At 36.8% G+C, this 22,638-nt stretch overlaps 1 protein-coding gene across 2 annotated transcripts in view; it reads right to left on the reverse strand.

Annotated features, from left to right (window-relative positions):
• The window catches only part of LOC132113540 (protocadherin-11 X-linked-like), a 165,188-nt gene that overhangs the window by 93,148 nt on the left and 49,402 nt on the right, over positions 1 to 22,638 (reverse strand). For both annotated transcript variants that reach the window (XM_059521346.1, XM_059521347.1), the window contains exon 4: positions 8,953 to 9,012. In XM_059521346.1, coding sequence (XP_059377329.1) covers positions 8,953 to 9,012 — 60 coding nt within the window. The remainder of the gene's footprint in view (positions 1 to 8,952; positions 9,013 to 22,638) is intronic.

The raw sequence follows: 22,638 nt of genomic DNA on the forward strand, positions 1-22,638 counted from the left end.
TCATGGACCTTCCTAGTCTCTGAACAGGTCTTTTCTTATAATTTGAGTTCTTTTCTACAGAAACATAATTGCAGTTGTCAGGAAAAGCCTGTCTAGAGGCTTTTAAATACTACAAACGAGGGGAGGCCTATCTGAGAATTTTGTGCTTTGATTGCACACAGTCTTTATGAAAAACTGCAGAGAGATGAGACTGCAACTCATAAAGCTGAAAAGAGAAAGACAAGGTCATGGGTTTTATCTTCACATTAAAATGATATAAAACTAAAGTAATAAACAGTAAAAATAATAGTAATAAATAAATGAATAATGTAAAAGGCTTTATAAGCTGAGAAGGGCAACCAAGGATAAGAACAGAGAATAAAAAAACAAAACAAAAACAGCACCAACTTTAACAAGAACAACAACAAACCAAAACAAAACATGTAAAACAGTTTCTGGGCTTGACTGACTTGACTTGTAAACTACTGTACATTTTTATTTTTATTTCTTTTTTGGTTTGTGATTCACCAAAAAGGTGAGGTACAAACCGCAGGGATCAAGCCGTAAAAAATATTAAAGTGGAAATTCTGTTTGCAGTCAAATCACTTCATAAAAAGATTCCCATGTTGGCCTTTCAATATGGATTTTCTACTCCAGGAACACTAAGCACATGGCAGCGGTATTACAGACACTATCTGATATTTTGAAAATGTTCTGGGATTGATGTGCTTGCATTTTGCTGGCCTGGCACTTGCTTTGTCTGTGTGATGTAACCTCGACTTTGGAGGGTATTCCTTTACATCCTGAGAGCTGAGAGGTATCAACATTTTACAGAAGGCAGAGTGTGTCCACTAAAAAAAAAAAAAAAAAAAAAAAATATATATATATATATATATATATATATATATATATATATATATATTCTAACAGGACCACATGACTCATTGGAACCTAAACACAGCCAGAGGAAGGTGTACAAAATACAGTTGAAAAGAAACAAACTGCCAAGTGGATGAACATCAATGTGTATTACAATATGAAATCTGAAACATACATTAAAGGTATAGTATATATAGGTAAGCTACCGACAGACCGTCCTCATGTACTTTAATCAAAAGTAAGAGCATGAGCCGATAATTATCAACATTTTTTAAATAAAACTTTTTTGAAACAACAATTCTGTAAAATGGAAATATTATTGAAATTATATTAAAAAAAATGTTTTGAGTAAAATAATATATATATATACATTTTTTTTCTGCTTTACGGCCAGTTTGAAAGTTCAGTGCTACTTCTATTAGTAGGTGAAATGTAAATGTTGGAGATAATGGAAAGGAGGCTTGACATTTGTGGCCACTCTTTATTTACATTTTATGGAAAAGAGCAGCTTGGACATTCTGCTAAACATCTCCTTTTGCATTCCATGTAAGAAAGTGAATGATACAGGTAGTAAATTACACGAGGGAGATGGAATAATGGATTTTCCTTAACATCAGTGTCAGACAGCTTTCCACCCATGACAAAAACTGTTTATATTTATGACTAACAAGATATTAATAATGCATGAGAACAAGCACAATACAAAATGTAACCGTCAATAACAGTGCACATCTGCACATGAAAAATGCCCTATTAAAACAGACCCGTGACTGAAAATATAGTCTATGTCATCAACCAGTGTAACAAGGGAGCAAACCTAACATTATTTCTATTCCAGACCTCTCACTGTTTTCTGGCTATAGCTATCAAACGCAGCATATGTTGTCACAGTGAACAGTGTTAGAAATTTCCAGCGCTTGATTCAGTCTGAAATCTTCCAGAGCTTGTTTATATTGAGTGTCAAGCTGACTGCTTCATGACCTGTAAGCCCCATATGGACCTTTAGAGAACAAACCACAAGTAAATATCTTATTATCAAGCTCTTTGCTGTATGTGAGAAGCAGCTCTGGATTAGAGGAGCAAAGACCAATGAGTCTTATTTCTCCTTCCCACAATGCAAGTATTTGGAGCAAATTTAATATTCCTTTAAGCGCAATGCTCTCATAGTACGTATATCCGTTTAATGATTATCATACCATCACATTTTCCTCCAGCCCTTCCCCAACAAAGACTGCCATATGTGGACCAGACCGAGGGTCTCTGAAAATCCTATATTTTACATTTTAAACAAGATCAGTCGTCACTGCAAAAAATCAATAAATAAATATAAATAATTAATATTATATATATTTTAAATCACCTTTAAATATTCCCTTGTCTATTCCCATTGGTGCCTCTCGGAATGGGGCTGGGAACGTATTTAAGAATAATATACAAATTATTGCCAAACTTGACAGTGAGAGTCCTATGGATAATAACATGAAGAGGAGAGGGAGGGTAAGGTTGCATTAAGGTGAGAGGCATTCATTTTGCTTTTAAGCTTATGGGAGATTCTTCAATGCTCCCCATGCTTAGCCACCCACTGTAAAAATACAGCACTACTCCTAGTGCCTGTGACACAGGCTCATTAGCATCTCACCCTACATCAGGAAAATTACTACCTTCCATGGGTGGATCATTATACTGCATTATAGGGAATACCTTATAACCGTAAATGTGGGGAAAGCATGTGCAATAAAAGCTCCAGGTGTTTTTTTTTTTTTTGTTCCTGAATATGAAGATTGATTTCCTTGTCAAAACAGGACACGATGAAATGTGGAGCCGCACAAATCACAGATTTAAATAATTGATTAATTGCACTTGAGTGTGATAACATTGTCTGAACACCTCTTATTTGCAGATTAAATACAGAGAAAAAGCCAATTTAGAGTTTAGAAATGAATCATGTGATCATCTCACAGTTTTTTATTCTTACTGAAATATTTAGCACTCTACTTTGATCAGTACGGAAGATCAGATAAGAATCCTGGGACTGAAACAACTCTTGCATTATCTTGGAGTCCTATACTTCAATTGCGTTTTGATTGAGCTCAGTATGTTCATTCTATGCACCTGTTCTAATTCAACTAGACCTTGTTTAAGGCTGGAAACTCATTAGAGGTTCCTGGTGTACATCAAGTGTTCGTTACATAAAAAGCACTTTAAATAGTACAAAATGTGGACGGCTCCCAGTAATCTCAATTTATTATACAACACGGATTCATAATAAGCAGTGGTGTCAAAAGTACAGATTAACAGTGACATTATAGGAACTGTGTCAAAATTTTACTCTAAAGTGTCAAACACACTTAAGTAAAAATGCTGCACTTGATATTTTCACAGGCTGTTTTAAACTTAATAATTAAAAGTCACTGCTCATTTATCTGCCTGTTACATGTTTATGGAAAGTGGTAGCTTTAAGTTGATATTAAATCGTATAAAAAATAAAAATTAAATTAAATTTATGCATTTAGCAGACGCTTTTATCCAAAGGGACTTACAGTGCATTCAGGCTATCAATTTTTACCTATCATGTGTTTCCGGGGAATCGAACCCCCAACCTTGCAATGCTCTACCAATTGAGCTACAGGAACACATTAAATATCCACATAATATGAATTTAAAGTATTTGTAAGATTTTTCTGTTTCTAAACCTGTGCTATTTTAGATGCTGCCAATACGTCCATAAGTGTATGTTTCATATATATCCAAAAGTTAAAAACTTTATGTAAATAACATATACAAATACTCATGAATAGTAAGGGGATCAGACTGAATCAAGTGGACATATTTCACATCCTGATAATAATAAAAAAAAAGTAAACATTTTGTAAATTTGATAAAAAATTAGTAATTATGTAAAAGAATTCTGTTAAAATTACACTTTCTGTGTTGAAAAATTATTCATGTATTTCATACCGCTGTGTGGATAAGGATTGAGTATAGCGCAACTGTAAAAATCATAAATAGCCTATACTAAAAAATTATAATAGTTAATTATCAAACAAAACATTGCTCATTTAAAGGCTTTCAAATAATCCATCTAACAAAATAGAATCTTATGCATCTCTAAATTGCCAGCTCCTGTCTGATCTAAATTAGACTTGCTACAGAAGGAAATCAGGTGAGGTTTAAGTTTTCGCCAGGAGTTCCTCTGAGAGCCATGAGAACAAAGAAACATGAAAGCATTATTAAAAAGTGCAATATATGAACTAAATGACCCCTCAGTGCCAAACTACTTCTCCATACAGCACAATCAGCAAATTACCTCCACCTGAAGAACTCTGGATTCTTTCACTTCCGATCACAAATTACACAATAATGGCAGTAAACCAGATTATGCTTGATGCCTCTATGTCACGCTGAACGTGGTTGTGTATCGTGTAACGTTAAATGCAATAACCAAGCAACAGCAAAAAGCAAATCATTTGAATCCTAATGGCTGCCTTTCTGTTATATAATATCGAGCTTTCTCTGGGTAGAGCTTTCAAAAAATTAAGAGGTTAAACTATGTAGTCAAGAGGCTAATGCATGGAAAAAAGCCTTTGGACCCTATCTGAATTAAATCCAGTGCGCACAATGACAGCCCATTAATAGGATGGAGGACACCAGGAATGCCTGAATCCGAACACTGAGCAGATTTCCAGGTGGACGGGAGTCAAGAGCCTCAGACACCTGAGTAACTGCACTCTGCCACCTCCGCTGATTTGATAAATGATTCTATAGCAAAGGGCTGCACACACATTTGACTTAATTGATTGGACAGCATGTGGCAAAATCCCTGATTGGTTTAACTAGGAGAGCAGGAAATCTGCCATAGTTTCAGAGAAAAGCCACGATCTTTGTGGTTACAAGAGGGGGAAAAATTAGTTCCTGCCTTCTTTTAAGTATGACTGATTACTATTGAAATGTGTATGAAAAATGGGACAAATTAATCTTGTTCTGATGCCATTAATCATCCAATCCGAGTGGGTTTACGACTGTAATTCTAGAGGGTTGTATTCCTTTCATCTCTTCATTAGTCTGGTCAACCACAGCCAGATGACCTTGTGAGGGACAAGTCTATAAATGTGGTACCCTGTGCACAGACCCCACTTTAATATGGCTGTAAAAAACCAACAAGTCTGCCAATTAAAGAGACACCATATTAACACTGCTTTTGTAATTACAGCCAATTGCAAGAGCAGAATAAACCGAATGGAGGACCACAATCCTTTTTCTGAAATAGAAATCAGTCTAGATATGTTACCAGAGTTAGTGCTTAAAAACAATCTGATCACCTGATGATTAGGAATTGAATTTAACCATTCCTCTTGATTTCAAAAGTGTTCGTGTGTGTGTGGGGTGGGGGGGGGTTGTTGGGGGTTAAGTGACATAATGAGTGGCCAAGTATGGTGACCCAAGTGCACACACACACAGCAGTGAGTAGTGAACTGTGGCGCCCAGTGTGCAGTTGGCGGTTTGGTGCCTTGCTCAAGGGGCTCACCTCAGTTGTGGTATTGAAGGTGGAAGAGAGCTGTTCATTCAAGTCATTTGTTTGGAAGACAATACTGGTTGTGCTGTACATGTTTTATTATAATAATAATTTGAATAAGAACCTTTTCTCAGTTCCCGACACACCTGATGAATCAAAACAGCTATAAATATCCTCAACACAGATGCATGCACTCGTAAAATGATGCACGGCAGGTGAGGGGGCCGGTGTACCTTTTCACTGTTTGACATGAACATGCTGTGCTTGCTAGTGACAGGCTCAGCATAGCCCTGCACCCAGAGGTCACAACTGACCTTTCCAATTGTGAGTTTTTCCAGATCTACTACATGTTTGTCTAAAGATGTCTGCCAAAGCATCGTCAGGCACCATGCTGAGACGGTGGTATGGACATCACACCTACTCCCTCCTGAATGCCGCATGTACAGTATGCGAGTGGAGCCCCTAACGCAGAGCACGCTGCCTTGAGTTTTGCATGCTATGTGGTTTAATTGCTGCATGACTAGCCTGTTGTTGAATGGCTGGAGGGATTTCCATATATTATCTAGTATGAATCATTTTTAAGATGTGCTTATTCACCACCAGTTCCCCCAAGTTCAAAACACCATTTAGAGTAGGATGCAGAGGAGTGCGCGGTCACAAGGGCCAATTTCTGACTGGCAGGGGAACTGGAGGACGTAACGTCATGGAGAAAGATGAAATATGTGTCTGTGTTTGCACGCAGGGGTACGTTGTTTGCACCATGACCAGATCAGGCGGCTTGTGCCAGGGTGTTGCATGCATCATGCTCAGGGAGGGAAGGGTCAAATTCTGCACTCCATCTTCCATCTGCTTTGGCGGCTCGACATGGAGGCTCTGCGACGTGGTGCCTACTAGGGTTAACTTGAAGCCTTGATGAATGCTGTTTAAATACCTGCAAAATATCAGTCCATCTGATCGGCAGAACAGACGTGCCTACTGTAATGTCAGACAAATGATCCCTTTCCGTCAAGTTGGGGCCACTTGATCAACGTTAAGCATCGAGATGTGCCATCCTTCACGTTCTGATAGGAGGTCTGAAATTGGGACTCTCTCCACTTTCACTACTGACCTATTGTGAATCGCAGTGGCTGGAATGAATTACCGCTGAGTGGACAAATGCATAATGTAAGATATTATTGTGGAATTTAACAATGCTCAGGCCTCAGGCACTCTCACAATGTAATGTATGGCCTTTGGAGTACAATTGCTATGGAAACTAGAAGCCCTGATGGACCAAGATGCCCACCCACACGGACAGCCGTTAATCATCTTCACTGCAATCCTGGCACAGCAGAATTTGGCCAATGTGTCAAGCAGCAATTATGTATACTTAGTGTTCTCTTCACCCCCCTCAGCTTCACTCTCTCATTCTCCCGCCATCCTTCCCTTCCCTTCCCCTCTCCTTTTAAAAGCTCTCTGTTCATTAGCTCCCTTTCATTGTGAATGCATACAATACCAGCAAAGAAAACAGGACCAGTCTTAGTGCGACACAGTATGACATTCCTATTATAAAATCATATCTAACCGCTTAGCCATTATACTTTCATTCGGTGCTGAGTGATGCCAAATTACTCCACTACTCCATTGCTTTCTTTGCATATTGGTTTGTGCAGATCAAAGGCACTAATGGGAAATGACAAGACAGAGATTATGTTCTGCTGGTCGTGGGAAACGTTAACGCCATCACAAATCGGTCGCATCCCTTCATTACCTCCATCCAAATCAGCTGTTTCGAGGAGAGCTGACAGCAACATGGGAATTGCAATGCTCTCTATATTTCAAGGACAAAACGCTGCAGCCTGGGTGTCGAGCAGGTGAGTTCGAGCGCATCAGCACTGTGTAGAATGTGTTATTAGAGGTGATCTCGACAGGGGTGAAGCACGCAGGCTCGTGTGAAGGACAGGTCAGCAATTAGAGCCATGTTTTGTGCCGAGAGGTTCAGGACAAAGCTGATTTCCTTTTTCATACATCTCATAATGAGCACCAGGGTGATTTGTATAAACATTTTGCCGCTTTCTCTTACAGCTTCGAATCCCTTTTGATGGTATTCTGTATATTAAGGGCTGCTGAACTGGACCGCTTACTGACATGCTGTCGGAAGTACCAGTGCCTGACTTTCAGAGACTTTTCTGTGAGGTATTTACTCTTGACCCACCCAGTCAACCAGAAAAGGAAATGAGTACTTTGGCACATTTGGGGTTAGTGGGCTGACAGTAGTGCGAGGTTTGGCAATATAACACATTATAGCGTTTCTCACACACACATACAGTATTCTGTGTGAAAAAGCCCAAGCTAAACTGCTGAAAAGCAGAGGCAGACAGCTTTCAAGTAGGAAATGTACTTTCTTTTTGTTCATCTGCATAAAGAATTCAACTGATTCTTGTCACTGTTTTGGTAAATCTTGAGCCCAAATGGCATGAAATCATTGATAATTTGGAATCTTGTAACAATACTACGGTTAAATTCAGGACCTGGTTTCCAATCTGAGATAAGACACAATACAAAGGAAATATCTGGTGTCATGCCTCCTTGCTCTGGTACATGGCAGCGTGGAGAAATATATATGTTATTCTATTTCAACATATTCAAGCAAAAAACTAAATACATTTTGAAATATTTACAGAATAAAATGATCTCTCAGATACAAATGTCCATGATACATAAGCACCAATTATATTTAAAAATTAATTAAAAATTAATGTGTGTGTGTGTTTGTGTGTGTGTATGTGTGTGATGCATGATTTACTGGTATCATATTATCATATCAGATCTCTATCAGTGAATATCTGATGTATATCAATACTGGATTTTTAATTGTGCATGCTCAGTTTTACATATACTTAATATGCATTTACATAATATAACATTCATTTAATATTAATACTTCAAAACGCTAATAATTTAGTAACACCGTTAAATTAAAGCTTTACCAAATCTCAAAATTAATTTCCATTTTTCAAATAGAAAAATATGAAATGAAACAACAAAGACTAAAATTAATTTTATTAATTTTAAAAGCTACAAGTACCAATTATTGTTGACAATAACGTGTAAAAAAATAACTAATAATAATAATAAAATAAAATAAAAATGCTTATCAGCTCATCCAGAATATTTTATATTTACCTGGTGCAGTTTTGTGGACAAGAGCATATAACACAACATGTCCATGTTGCTATTTGCCTAACTTGACGGGGTAATTTACATCTATGCATTTGGTAGATGCTTTTTACCAGTTCATGGATACCCTGGGAATCTAACCCATGACATTGACATTGTTTGCGGTAAAGAAATATTTGAGCTAGAGAAATTAACAACAAAAAAGACAGCAAAAAGCTCAGTCTGTGACATCAATTAAAAAGGACACATTTTCATATTGTTTTTCCCTTCTGTTTACTATTAGAAAAGACAAATTCTGGGCTTGTGATCTACCAGTTTAGAACAACCGATTCACAGAGGTGCAACAAACTGTAACACCTTTATCACACATTGAAAATACAATGCCTCTAACAGGCAGAACCATTAGTAAGACAGTGACTTACCTTGTGGGGGCACATGGCTGGGACAACAGGGAATGTTTTATCCGGAGTCTGGCTCTGGTTCTAGAAGAAAAACAAATCACTCCTTGTTAGTTATTTTAGTTCGAATAAAACTATTACATTGAAGCACAGTTCCTATGAATTGCATGTTTCGTAATAAGGGGGAAAAAAGTGACCTATTGCTTACACTTATTCTGAAGAAATGGAAAAGCCAATTGAGTGAATAAAGGTTAAGGTAATCAATCTGCACTGGTGGAATATACCGCCAACAGATGGTTTCGGCAAACCTTCTCCATACAAACCTATTTCTGCATCCACTGCTGAAAACATGAGCGTAACACATAGCACAGGCTTCATAACATATGCAAAGGTTCTCAAACAGGATTTCATTAACCAATTAGCATATTGTAAATATGGTGCTACATCAGACTGATACATGAAAACCAACACTAAAAAGGTTGCACGTAGGTAAGTCAACAAGGTAGCAACAGATGGTCCTGCTGTTTGTGATTATGCATGATGCAGGGCCTCTGCACACTGACAAAGGCAGTGCAGGGGGAAATGACCATCTTGAAGTGACCTCGCATACATATGAGGGAAAAAATGCCTGCACAGCAGGGGACAAACTTCTCTCACTAATATTTTTGGGACACATAGTTGATTCCAAGCAGGTGCTGCCAGTCATTCTCTTACATCCAGTTATCTTCTTTTTGTAAGACTAATGCTCTCTGACACTATTAATGGCTTCCTTATGGTATCACCAAGAGAGATGAAACATTGAGCGGTCCAGACTTCAACATTTATATTTCATCAGCACTTAGAGGAGTCAGCATGGGCTGTGTGGTAACCTCACTTCACACCCGCTGTCGGGTGAAAGACAAACATTGCGTGGTCAGCCCTAGGCGTCTCAGATAATAGAAAAGAGTTTTGTGCCGCTCCTGAAAGGATAAAACTCTACAGAGACATAGGTTACACGATTTCACATCTTTTTGCACAATTTACCAATTATGGAATATTTTTTTTCCCTTTTCAACCAGGTTCTTATGCTCCCGGAGACAGTTCTTCCTTTAATGAGCTAGTTTTAAACAATACATGATACTGTAACTTGAGCAGAGCCGGTTTAGGAACTCAAGGATGGGGAGACTAATAAAGCACACGTCCTCCTGGTTGCAAGGGCAGCTCAGAGGACATGACATGTTTATTCAGGAGAGTCGCTGTCAGCATCGCTCGCATTGACCTGTGTCTGCTCTACTTTGGTCAATCAAAACATCTATTAAGGTCTCTGTTAAGAACAGAGCAATTTTAACTCAATTCTGCCACTTGGTCCATGAGCAACAGCGCTATTCCGACCCACAACACGATTGCGAGTGTGATATTTCATACAACAGTTCAATAAACATTAAGCTAATATTGAGAAATGTACATTTTAGAAACAATTCTGTGGGTAGCTTTTTCTATTTCTAAACAATGCTGAAAAAGAGCTATCACATCTATCACACAGCAGTGGTGTTTACTAGTTCCTGAACTGAACTGGTTGAGTGAATGATTCAATGAATCACTTCGAAATCAATCGATGTAGTTAAACGAATCAGTGGCTCGCACCTGAATGAATCATTGTAGTCGAACAAATCAGATGAATAAATGATTCAGTGACTCACTTTTAAACGAACCATGCTAAATTTGGACCCACGTAATAGCCAGAGGTGGAAAGTAACGAATTACATTTACTCGCGTTACTGTAATTGAGTAGCTTTTTTGTGTACTAATACTTTTTAAAGTAATTTTTTAAATCTGTAATTTTACTTTTACTTAAGTATATTTTGTTTAAAGTATTGTACTTCGCTACATTTTAAAACACATTAATTACTGAGTAAAAAAAAAAAAAAATCGCTCCCTGGAAACTACGTCAGTAAATAATGGGCAGGAGGGCAAACTGGCGCTAAAATCACAAGAAAGATGCAGACGGTCAAAACAGGCGTTAGTGGTGCAGACACCGCAGAAAACGAAACCCCGTCATATTCTGAAGTTGAACTCGAAGGAAATGAAGTGAACCCCTGGCCATGTGTATGCTCTATTATGCAGTGTAAGCTGTACTTGCCTAGGAAGACCAAACTAGCAGCTTATAAAATCTCGACAAGACATCAACCCTTCGCAAGAATGTAGAGGTAAGCTAAATAATTGCATCGTTGCATTGGTGGTTAAAATGAAGCTTTGACATTTTAGCAAGAGGTTTTGCACAAATTAGCCAAAAAGACAGTGGCGAGGAGTTTGCTATATATATCATCTGCGATAATATCATGTTTTTTGTTTTAATGATGTGCGCGCTTATAGTGCGTTCTTTCACTGTGTGATTCAGTCTCCTAAAATGCATTTAGAATGATCACAAAATTGAAGATATAGGGGTAGAAAATTCACATATTTATATAATTTCATACATTAAATCAAAATCACACAAAGAATGCCATCTTTTCCTCCAAAAATCATCATGAATATATACATACATACATACATATATATATAACAGTTCAGTAAACAAGTTAATTAAGAGACTTGCGTTTTAGACACCATATTGCCTTTTTTTAGCTCTATTTCTACAACCGAAAATAATTCCAAACACAGCCACCAAAGCACAGTTTTGCGTCTCTGAGGAACGTGACAGTGTTTCGTTCCTGAATGAATCAACCGTTTAAATGATTCGGTTCAATCGCAATGACTCACTTATTAACAGTGACTTGCTGACACATACTGGCCATTTTAATATCACATTTAAAGTATCTTTTGATTTTTTTAAATAATTAATTTCTTATCATTTCAAATGAGTATTCAACATTTTATGTCTTGTATATCAAAATATTATTCATGCATTTGTAACTGCAGGTTAAATGCATTCTTGTCCTGCACTAAACAGTGTAATACATCTAAATGCCACTTCCAATGAATCTTCTGCATTTCCTCTGCATTAAAAGATGAGTTTGTTGATACTGGTTTGCCTGGTAACAGCCCAAATGTTTTATTATTCTAAATAACTGATTCCTTTAATTAAAAACCACTAGTTTGAGATTAATAGACCTATCCCAGGGGTGTCAAACTCAGTTCCTGGAGGGTCGTAGCCCTGCAGAGTTTAATTCTAACCCTGCTCCAGCACACATATCATGTAGTTTTCAAATAAACCTAAATGATTAGATTAGCTGGATCAGGTGTGTTTAATTAGGGTTATATCTAAACTGTGCAGGACTGTGGCCCTCCAGGAACTGAGTTTGACACCCTTGGCCTGTCCCATTTTTGACTCCCTCCCACTGTTAAAATGTAACTAAGTAATTTTTACTCTGAGTAAATTTTAAATGAGCTACTTTTTACTTTTACTTGAGTAGATTTTTAGACTGGTACTTTTACTTGTACTTAAGTAAAATTTCATTAATGTAATGGTACTTTTACTTGAGTAGAATATTTTTGTACTCTTTCCACCTCTGGTAATAGCATATATGGGTTCTAGTCCGGCTTTTTTGTGTGTTGCATGGTTTCTTTTAGAAAAAATTGCATAGGTGAAAGGGAAAAATATTCTGCAAAAAAGACTTGTCCAATTTGTCTCAAATGGAATTTGGTTATTGTTCTTAAAACCTTTACATAAAAAGTAGTATTAAATCATGCTATATATAGAACTGAATATCAATTACCTTTTGGCTTCATGCTGACGGCCAAATCACAGCCATGCTGATATCCAGAACAACACCTTTTGCTGGTGTGATATTGTTTAAATAAACAGGGCCAAAGTTATGAAACAAAAACATACTGAAGGAGAGAAATCTCTCTGGACAAACTACATTTGTGTTAATGCTTTATTTCCTGTTTAATGTTTTGCTCAGCCACGGTTAATTATTTAATATGACAGGTATGCTGCGCGGAGTGTATTAACTTGTCCTGCATGTTTAAATAATATATGATCCCATTAAAATCTGACATAGACGACAGACACACATGCCACTGGGGCTTTATTCATTTGCAGGTACACAGGCACCATTATCAGGCAGTGTTGACCTAGTGTGTTCGATTGAACAGCCTTTCTGCAATGTGTGGCAAAATTATACCTTGCACTGAAAGCCTAGGCTATGCAAATGATACATAACTGCACTGGTAAAAGCAGATGACTTTAATGCTCTGCTGTTATTTTGGAGAGCGGATACATCTATAAAATAAATGCAGTTGGAGGTAATGATTTTCAAATAGTCAATTTTTTTTACAAAAAAAAAATATATATATTTATTGGTATCTTCCATCCTTCTCAGCTCCTTTCATAATTCATGCAGCGCCAGTAATCTTGTGAAAGCAAAATGCGATTTTGTCAAGGTTGTGAAGTGCAGTCAAATAAACATGATGGAAAATGCCAGATAGAAGGCAAATGTATTATCTCTTCTCATTATGTGTTACATCTCTGCTTCACAGTACAGAGACAAATTAGTTTTTATCGAGATGCCAAATTGCTAATATTAAACCTCACTGCTGCCCCCCCCCCCCCCCAAAAAAAAAAACAAGCCATGGAAGTGATTTCTACACTTCACTCTGCTGAATGTTTTCTTTTCCAAATGATAGTAGAGAGAGAAAGAGAGCAAGCGGTAGGCTGCAAAGAGCAGTAATCTCCTTGCCAGCAGTGTTGAGGCTGACTGACGCTCAATGTGCCATCTATATAAAGGGGTGCTCTTTGAAATGACAGCCTCCTACAAGTGCACCAAGACACCAAAGGTTTCTTGCTCCTGGTGTGCTCATTTGCTAAGCAGTGTGAAGCCCCTTCTTTTAGAATGGTCTTGAGAGCTGGAGGAAGTCTCAATTAGACTTTTGTAATGAGTTAGAAGTGCAGGTATGCTGCATTTGAGTTTGGCACTACAGCCACATCTGTCTGCGTACAAAATACTGTGATACTGTTACTATAACAAGCACAGCCACTTGTGTACCATTTATACAGATAACAACTGACAACAAGTTTTAATATATATATATATATATATATATTCCATTAAGATAGATTAATTTAGCTTTAAAGAGCACAATGCAGTTTATTAAAATGTAAACAAATTACTTGCATGGTAGAATGTTTAAAAGTCTTTAAAAAAAAACACTACAACAACTGGTAAATGCACTTGTTTCATAAAATGATCCAGGTTTGCGTGACTGTGTTTCTCGTTATAATAGGAGACAAAACCTGCTTCGCTCAAAAGTGCTGTGGACCACATACTAGCCAATATTTGATTTGGAATGATATATATATTTATATTTTTATTTATATTTGTTTACGGATGCCAACAAAGTTAAAGCAAATTTTGTCACATACACAGAGCTACAGTAGGTAAGGAAATATAGCTCTCTCACACAGAAACTACTGTATCCCTAGGCCATAATGAGCCTGCTATGTGTTTTAAAAGGATTAGCTGCATTAAAAATCACATTTCATTCTCCAGCTGAGCAAAACAAAGCAGTTCATGGCAATCATGTTCATTTATTACTGCTTTGCAGGGTTTAAATACAAAGAATGAATATTTCATCACAGCTAATCTAATCTGGTTGTGCACGTGTGTGCATTTATTATGAAAACGAAAGCTTTAGTATAAGTTCTGCCAGGAAGACTCAATTGTTAGCGTCACCTATTACCTTCTCAATTGTCCAATCACGTTCTAATAATAGAAGTATAAAGAACCTGTGCTTACACTTGTCTGAGTTTGCAGATGCTGAACGCTTCACTCACCACCACCCTCCCCTCCACCACCAAGATGGTTTCCTCCCTCACCAAAAACAAAGCTTCTTCTCTCCATCTTCCTTACCACCGCAGGATGTTCTTCCCCTCCAACCACCCCACCACCACCAGGATGGTCCCTCCTAAAACCTCACAGGGGTCGGCTGCGCCCCTGCCTTCATCTTCAGGCAGGAAATACTGAATCCGTACCCTCGGACTGCTAGTTTCGGATGGGGCCTATGCCAAATACTACCATATATATATAGCTTGCTGGGTCATTAATAAATGGATGATTTGTTACAATATCTTCTCCGAGTCTTTTACACTACTGGTTTGAAATGATTAAGATTAAGATAAAGTACATTTTGAAATGAAAAAGACACTTAAATGTTGAAAATGTCTCTTATACTCACCAAGGCTGCATTTATGTGATTGATACAGTAAAAACAGTATACTGTGAAATGTCATTAAAATTTCAAATAAGTATTTTCTATGAGTATATTTTAAAATGTAATTTATTCCTGTGATGCAAAGCTTAATTTTCAGCATCATTCCTCCAGTCTTCAGTGTCACATGATCCTTCGGAAATCATTCTAATATGCTGCTTTACTGCACAAGAAACATTTATTATTATTACCAATGTTGAAAACAGTTGTGCTGCTTATTATTTTTTATTATTATTATTTATTTTATTTTTTTTGAAAAAAAAACATACACTACTACTAATACTTATATTACACAAGGATCCATTGAACTGAACAAAAGTAACAGTAACAGTATTTAATGAGACATATATAATGTTACAAATGATTTCAATTAAATGCTGTTTGATTGAATATTCCAATCATCAAAAAATTCAGTTATATATAATTAAAAAATTAAATGGTAATTTTCAATTGTAATTATATGTTACAATATTACTGTTACTTTATTCAAATAAATGTAGCCTCAGTGCACATAAGAGACTTCAAAAACAAAGAAATCATAACTATTCTATTTTGAATTCAACTTGTGTCTGGTATCTAAATGCAAAGTCAAAAAAAAAAAGACAAAATAAAAAGAAGAAAATTGCCAATCGATTGTTGCTAATGTGCTAATGCCTTTCTGTTTGATATTAATGGTGCTGGCAACACAGTTCCTAAGTGAACCCGCAAATAATTCTGTTACTCTCTTTCTCTCAGCCAGCCCTCAAGAGATAAAAAGCCTCAGGCTGAGAATTGGCAGGAGCGAGTGCCGAAGTACTTTCACCTTAAAAGCAGTCTTAAAGAGAGGGTCTGACGTCGTCACATTAACTTGTCTTCTCCGATACGCACCAGGTGGAGAAGACTCACCGCAATCTCAGACGACTCCCATTTAAACTCACAAACAAGAGCACCATTCACCCAAGGCAAAATAAGGAGCAGGGCTTTTCTGGCAGCCTGGCACAGCAAGGATGCTCTGGTCCAGTAACATTCTCCTCACACACTAGGAGACTTTGTACTTGTTACTTCCTGGCTGACACTCAAGAGTACTGAGTGTTAAATAAGTTGCACACCCCTCACACGCTCTTGATTTTGTTGTCTCCTTTTATGACACTTTCTGTTGTTGTTGTTATCGTTGTAATATGAAAAAGCGGACCAAAAAAAGATATACGAGGAAGCAACAACAACACCCACATTTCTCTCTATGGGATTAAATCTGTATTTCAAGGATTATCAGATGCTTTCGATCATGTGACTTTCATGTTTTTTGATCTTGCAAAACAAAAAAGAAGAAGAAGACTACCCACTGAAGTTATCAGATTTGTCTTACTTCATGCTGAAATACTTATGCATTCAGCATGTCTGCCTTTGGAGTGGGTTAGGCAACTTATTCTGTTTTCCTGGATTTTTCTTCCTGTTACCATTTTTGCCATCCCTTATTTCTGAAAGAGTAATGGTACAGGGTTTACATGGTAACAGTAGATCTCCTTTAAAGTTCCCCGGCACTGCTATCAAAGTGCTTCTTCACAGTTGATCATTAGCAATTTAAAACTCAGAGCTCTCAAACTGAGCAGTATAATTTAGCGGCGGCTTCGGCCATACAATCAGAGGACCGTACTGTACATTTATCATATTTGGGACATCCACCCCCCAAAATTATAAAGGGAATTTTAGTTTGTGACTGATATGAGGCCTGAACTGTGAGCTGGAGTGTCATACATTTTATGCAGACATAGAAAAAGAAATGCATTTTATTGTTCTCCAGGAAAATTTCTGAATAAGCTCTCTTCGAGATAAAATCCACAACGACTCGAAATGCGGCTTCAAGCGATGGAAGCTTTCAATTTGAGTGGTCCATCTGAAATCATGATAACGCACAGTTTCAGGCACAAACCATCAAGGAGAGGCCGAATATCATTTTAATGGCAAAAAAAAAAAAAAAAACCTACCAGGCAGTCAAAGTATCTAGCTGCCATATACAGAAATAAGTCCTGTCATTCATATCCAGTCTAAATTCATAGATGGTAAAACAGAGAAAAAAAAGTAAATTATGTTTTTTTTTTGTTTTTTTTTACCTATATTTGGACTATTGGAATTTGTGGTTTGTAAATTAGTTTTAGTATTGGATGGATAGTGTACACTGGAAAAAAACAACTAGAACATAACATCACAACAACAACCACATAGTTTATATTCACACTGCCTTCAGGAAATATCATGTGCCTGAGAGGGAGCCAAAAACACAGTGTTAAAGTTTTAGGGAAGTTTTGGTCCTGTGTAAATGAAATGCTGCATGTTTGCCAGTGGCATGGCATTAAGGACTGGTCTTATTCTAATTTTAATAAGTTAAATGAACAACGATGAGTGTAAAAACAGACCATTTTAGAATTAGAATTCATAAATCAACTCTACATTAACCAAAATGGTTGGATATGTAAAGTGCATATGTAAAAGGCATAAACATAACAGAAACAAAGACAAACATAGTTGTGTGTTTGCATATATAAAATGCAACCCAAACCAAAAATGTTCAAAAAAAAAAAAAAAAAGTGTGGGGGGGGGGGGGGTGTCAATGTAACTAATATATATGAATCACATTGAATTTAAAAGTTCAAGTTAAATTGGCTAAATAAATTGGAGCCTTTGCGACATGAACATGGCACCACCGCATCACTAGATCATTGTAAACTGAAACATACGTAATCTTTGTCAAATAATGCAAGTACACCTATGAAAAGCGTACAGAATGCTATATGGGATGTAACCTTAACCTCTACATTATTTTATGAGTACTGAATTAGATTTGAATATGTTAATCGGAAAACAAATAGTACCTTATTTTTGAAAACAGAAATCGCTGAATCCGAAATGCTTTTCCATATAATGAATAAAAACAAAAGAAAGAATAAATGGGACACCTCCCTCAGAGACTATTTACCATTCAAAATAAAAAGCATTATGAATGTGTGCATCACACACGTTAAAAACAAAGCACCTCATAATTATGCACAAACATCCTATAGTGTCATGCACGCGCACAAACCCTGCAGATATGTTCAGTGTGCCTGTGGGTTCAGCTTGTCTAAACTTAGTTGAGATTGCCAATTTGGTGTGGTGTGTTCTGGGAGCGTTTCTTGGCATGTGCCTGGCGGTGTCTCAGACCAATTTGTCATTCCAAGCCGGCTTTGTGTGTTGCCAGCAGAGAGACCAAGGCGGCGCACATCTCTGATCCTGGCAGCACCGAGGGACCAGGCCAAGTGTTCACACACTCAACTCTAGGACAAATAAAGGATTCTGCCTGCTGATCCTGGTCTCTGAGGTAGAGGAGCAGAAGAACCAGCTTTGCCTAACTTCTCCTCTGCTCCAGAAAAGAGCTCATCCAGTAGAATGTGCATGACAAGATACAGCTCTTTCTGAATGGCGTCGGAGTCTCCGCTGTGATTTAATGTCTTGTTTCTGAAAATGTTAACTTGTATTTGGTTGCACTGAATAATTCATAGCCTTTTGAGATTTGTGAAGAAAACAATACTTTTATTTTCCCTGCATTCTTTATAAATATTGTGATTCTGGGATAAAATGTGGCACAGAAACTCACAATGTGCCGGATTGACCCAGCTTTAGCGTTCAGCCTTAATAACACTGACTTTAAAGCAAGTCATAATGGATTCATGTTTTGCTTCGTAAAATGCTTAATATGAGCACTTCAACACTTAGAGGCTTTTCTTTGGTTCTTGTTTTTGAGTCTAAGTGGTTTATAAGCATATTGTTCGGTTGAGTCATCTGTTGCTTAAGCCACTGTCAGTGGAACAGCTCGAGCCTGGCTTATAAAATTGAGACAGAAAACACAGCGGTTGTATGTATTTCAGGTTCAAATGGACAAATAACAGCATATTTTAAAACCAAACTGATCCTGGATGATGCTCTAATTCTTTGTATTTTCTCTTCTTTTCAAATCTTTGCACTCATTTCCCTTTCTTCAGCTGCTTAAAAGCGCTGCATGGAATAAAGATGCAACTGTGTGATCAAATGCTGGCAGGTTGACGTACTGCCTCTAAATACAGCAGTTATGTGTCATTTAACACCGTAGTGGTCAGATTAGGGCACTGGATGTCTGAGAGATTCAATTCTGGGATAAAAGGGAAGTCAAAATTTGAAGTATAATTGGTAACCTCATATGCAAATTGCAGGTTGTTAACTGAATTACACAGCATTCAGTCCAAATGTTGCTGTAGAGGTGAAATAGTTATCTTTATGTTGAGAAACACGAATCCTAATCATTAAGACCTCAGAACATTTTGTGCCAATGCAGTGACGAAAAAAAAAAGGAAAAAGAAAAAAGGTTTTGTATTTCAATGCAATGCGCACCTTGTCATTTCTAATGTTGGATATGTTAACCTAGACATTTCTGAGGATACAAAAGAATGCTGTTCTTTTGAACTTTCTATTAATTACAATAATGCGTAAATAAATATATATATATATATATGGTATATATATGGTATATATATGGTATATATATGGTATATATATATATATATATATATATATATATATATATATATATATATATATATATATATATATATACATACATACATGGTTCTCACAAAATATTAAGCAGAACAACTGCTTTCAACAATAATAATAAAAAGAAAAAAGTACTTTTTAGAGCACTAAATCTGCATCTTAGAATTCTTTCTGAAGGATTATGTGACATTAAAGCTTGGGGTAATGATGCTTAAAATTCAGCTTTGCATCACAGGAATAAATTAAGTTTTAAGAAATATATATTTTACACAAAAGCAGTATATACTAAAAAGCCATTATATTTCAGTGCAATGTGTTCCTGATCATTTCTAATACTGGATATACTACTTAATACTACTTACTGTATGCTACTTAATATTTGTATTTCAAGTAAATGCTGAACTTTCTATTCATCAAATGAAATACACAATAACATTCCATGGTTTCCACAAAAGGTGGAAGGTTCCATAAAGGTAAAAAAGGCCTTTATATTTCAAAGCATTGGTACCTAATATTATCTAAAACTATATATGATGCACATGAATTTTTGTAGAGCATGCTGATATTTCAGATGATATTACAGGAATCCAATGCTTTTTGATTAAATGATAAGAAAAACTCACATCCACAGGAATTCCATGGAATAAGCCAAGATTTTTCACAACTAATTATCTCCTTTCTCTCTCCTGCCACTCATTTCTCTTTTCATTTTCTTGTTGTCTGCACAACACTGAATTATCTAAATGGCTGTTGTGATGGCGTGGACTCTTAGGATGGACCAAACGTGTGGCGGCAATTGTGGATGGAACAAAGGTAAGCCGTTCAAAGAGGAACCGCTGGCAGGCTGTATCTCTCTGGATTACAGCACCCTCCAGCACTAATAAAGAGGCTGTTTGAAAAGACAATGTCACGTCGTCTCCATTTACGGCGACGTCCTTCATGATGATTAAACTAATTCTAGCAGCATGCTCCTCTTAATCCTACAGCTCGACTCAGGGTTATCAAATCAGGTCGCGTGCTCAGTTAGTAACAGGGCTTTCAACACTTACACGTCAATGCTTTTAACATACATTGCACATTTACAAGCAATCGGCGATCAGCCTGCAGTAACAGGTGTGGTACTTGTATCGCTATTTGCGGAGTGCTACAATTGTAACCTGGTGAGCTAATAGGTTTAGATGAGGATAAGAGTAGGCTTTGTGGGCTTCGGTTTTCCATACAACACAGAAGATCAAATCAGGTTGCTGTGGTACCAAAGGTCACTTCAGGCCAGGGGCATTCGTGGTCTACATGTTCGTAGACAAACCTATGACATGTTTGAGGGCAAACAGTTATATTGATTCATGTTAACAATTTCAAATGTCAAATATTGCTAAAGGATGAAAAAAGCTTAGTTGTTTAACTGCGCCCCAAGCAGTGCCAAAATATTTACTTGTTTATTTAGGTGCAATATTTTTTGTTGGATATGAATTTCAGGGGCATTTTTTATTTTATTATATATATATATCTTAGTGAAGCAATAATTGATTTCATTTAACAACCTTTCAAAAGCATGGATATATTTGTTTATGTTTTAGAAATCCATATATTTATTCAGTAAGGATGCATTAAATTGTTAAAAATGTCAGCAATGAAGACATATTGCTATTATTTAGATTTCTATTGTAAATAAATGCTGCTCTTTTAAACTTTATCCATTAAAAGAATGTTGAAGCATGTTTTCAAATTTTTGAAGTTGATAATAATAATAAATAACAATTATTGAGCAGCAAATCAGCACATTAGAATGATTTCTGAATGATCATGTGACACAGAAGAAAACATCAAAGGAGTAAATTACATTTCAAAATACAAAATACATTCTCTTTTAGACTGTAAAAAACACTACATTAAATAAATATTGGTGTTTTACAGTATTTTTGATTAAATAAATGTAGCCTTATAAGCATGAGTCGTCTTTCGAAAAAAAAAAAAAATGCATTTTACTTTTAGAAGCTTAATTTCTGACTCTGACCCTTCATAATGTCATAGTTTTGTATGAGGAAACCTGTCGTACAGAATAATATATCAAAATTTGATTTAGGATTTAGGTTATACTCAAACAATGCATCTGTCATGCCACATGGAAGTTTATATATCCATAACATTACAGCGACGGAGCAGTATCATCCTGTATCCTCTTCTCAATTTTCAATCATTGTTTTTCGAGAATGAATTTACTTTCTGATCTCTCTACAGCTTGAGTATTCCAGAACAGCAGAATCCAGTGTATTATGTCTGACAATGAAACACTATTGCAATAAATCCCACCTCCCAAACAGGACATGCAGCAGTAAACCCAAAAACCCCTCATCAACGTCATGTGCGTTTTTTTTTTTTTTTTTTTACAAAAGGATTGATAGAGACAATGTATTAACAGCATGTTGAGATTTATTTGCTGCACCTCCCAGTGATAGACACAAATCCTTAATCCTCCCCCAAGATAATAACTATGTAATCCTCATTCCCAGATGGAGCTGTTTCAGAAAAGACAGTGCTAGCCAACACCGTGTCTGTCCAAGATCAAGAGAGGCAAGCTTATTAAAATACAGAGCAATTAAAAGAATAAATAAAAAAGTCGGCCACTGCCAGTCGCAACGTATAAACAATACTATCATATTTCCCTCTATATCCGTAATTGTGGAACAGTTAAAAGCTAACCTACAGAGCACTTCAGCATCACCTCGGCCCCCTGTTTGACGACCCACACACTCTGCAAGCGTAATGAGCGCGCTCCCTGTATCTCTCCATCCTGATGAAAGCTGATGTGAGAGGTGCATGGCTTGATTCATTTGCTTGACATTTTTCAACATTGTAATTAAGAGTCTTGCATCAACACTGCAGCGCACTGATTGTTTTCTGCAACTCGCCGGCTAATAAAATCTAGCTGATTGTTATGCAAATCCATTTAAATAACGAAGATAATCAAAAGACTAAGAG

The sequence above is a fragment of the Carassius carassius genome, chromosome 33 (genome assembly GCF_963082965.1).
Source record: "Carassius carassius chromosome 33, fCarCar2.1, whole genome shotgun sequence".
NCBI lineage: Eukaryota > Metazoa > Chordata > Actinopteri > Cypriniformes > Cyprinidae > Carassius > Carassius carassius.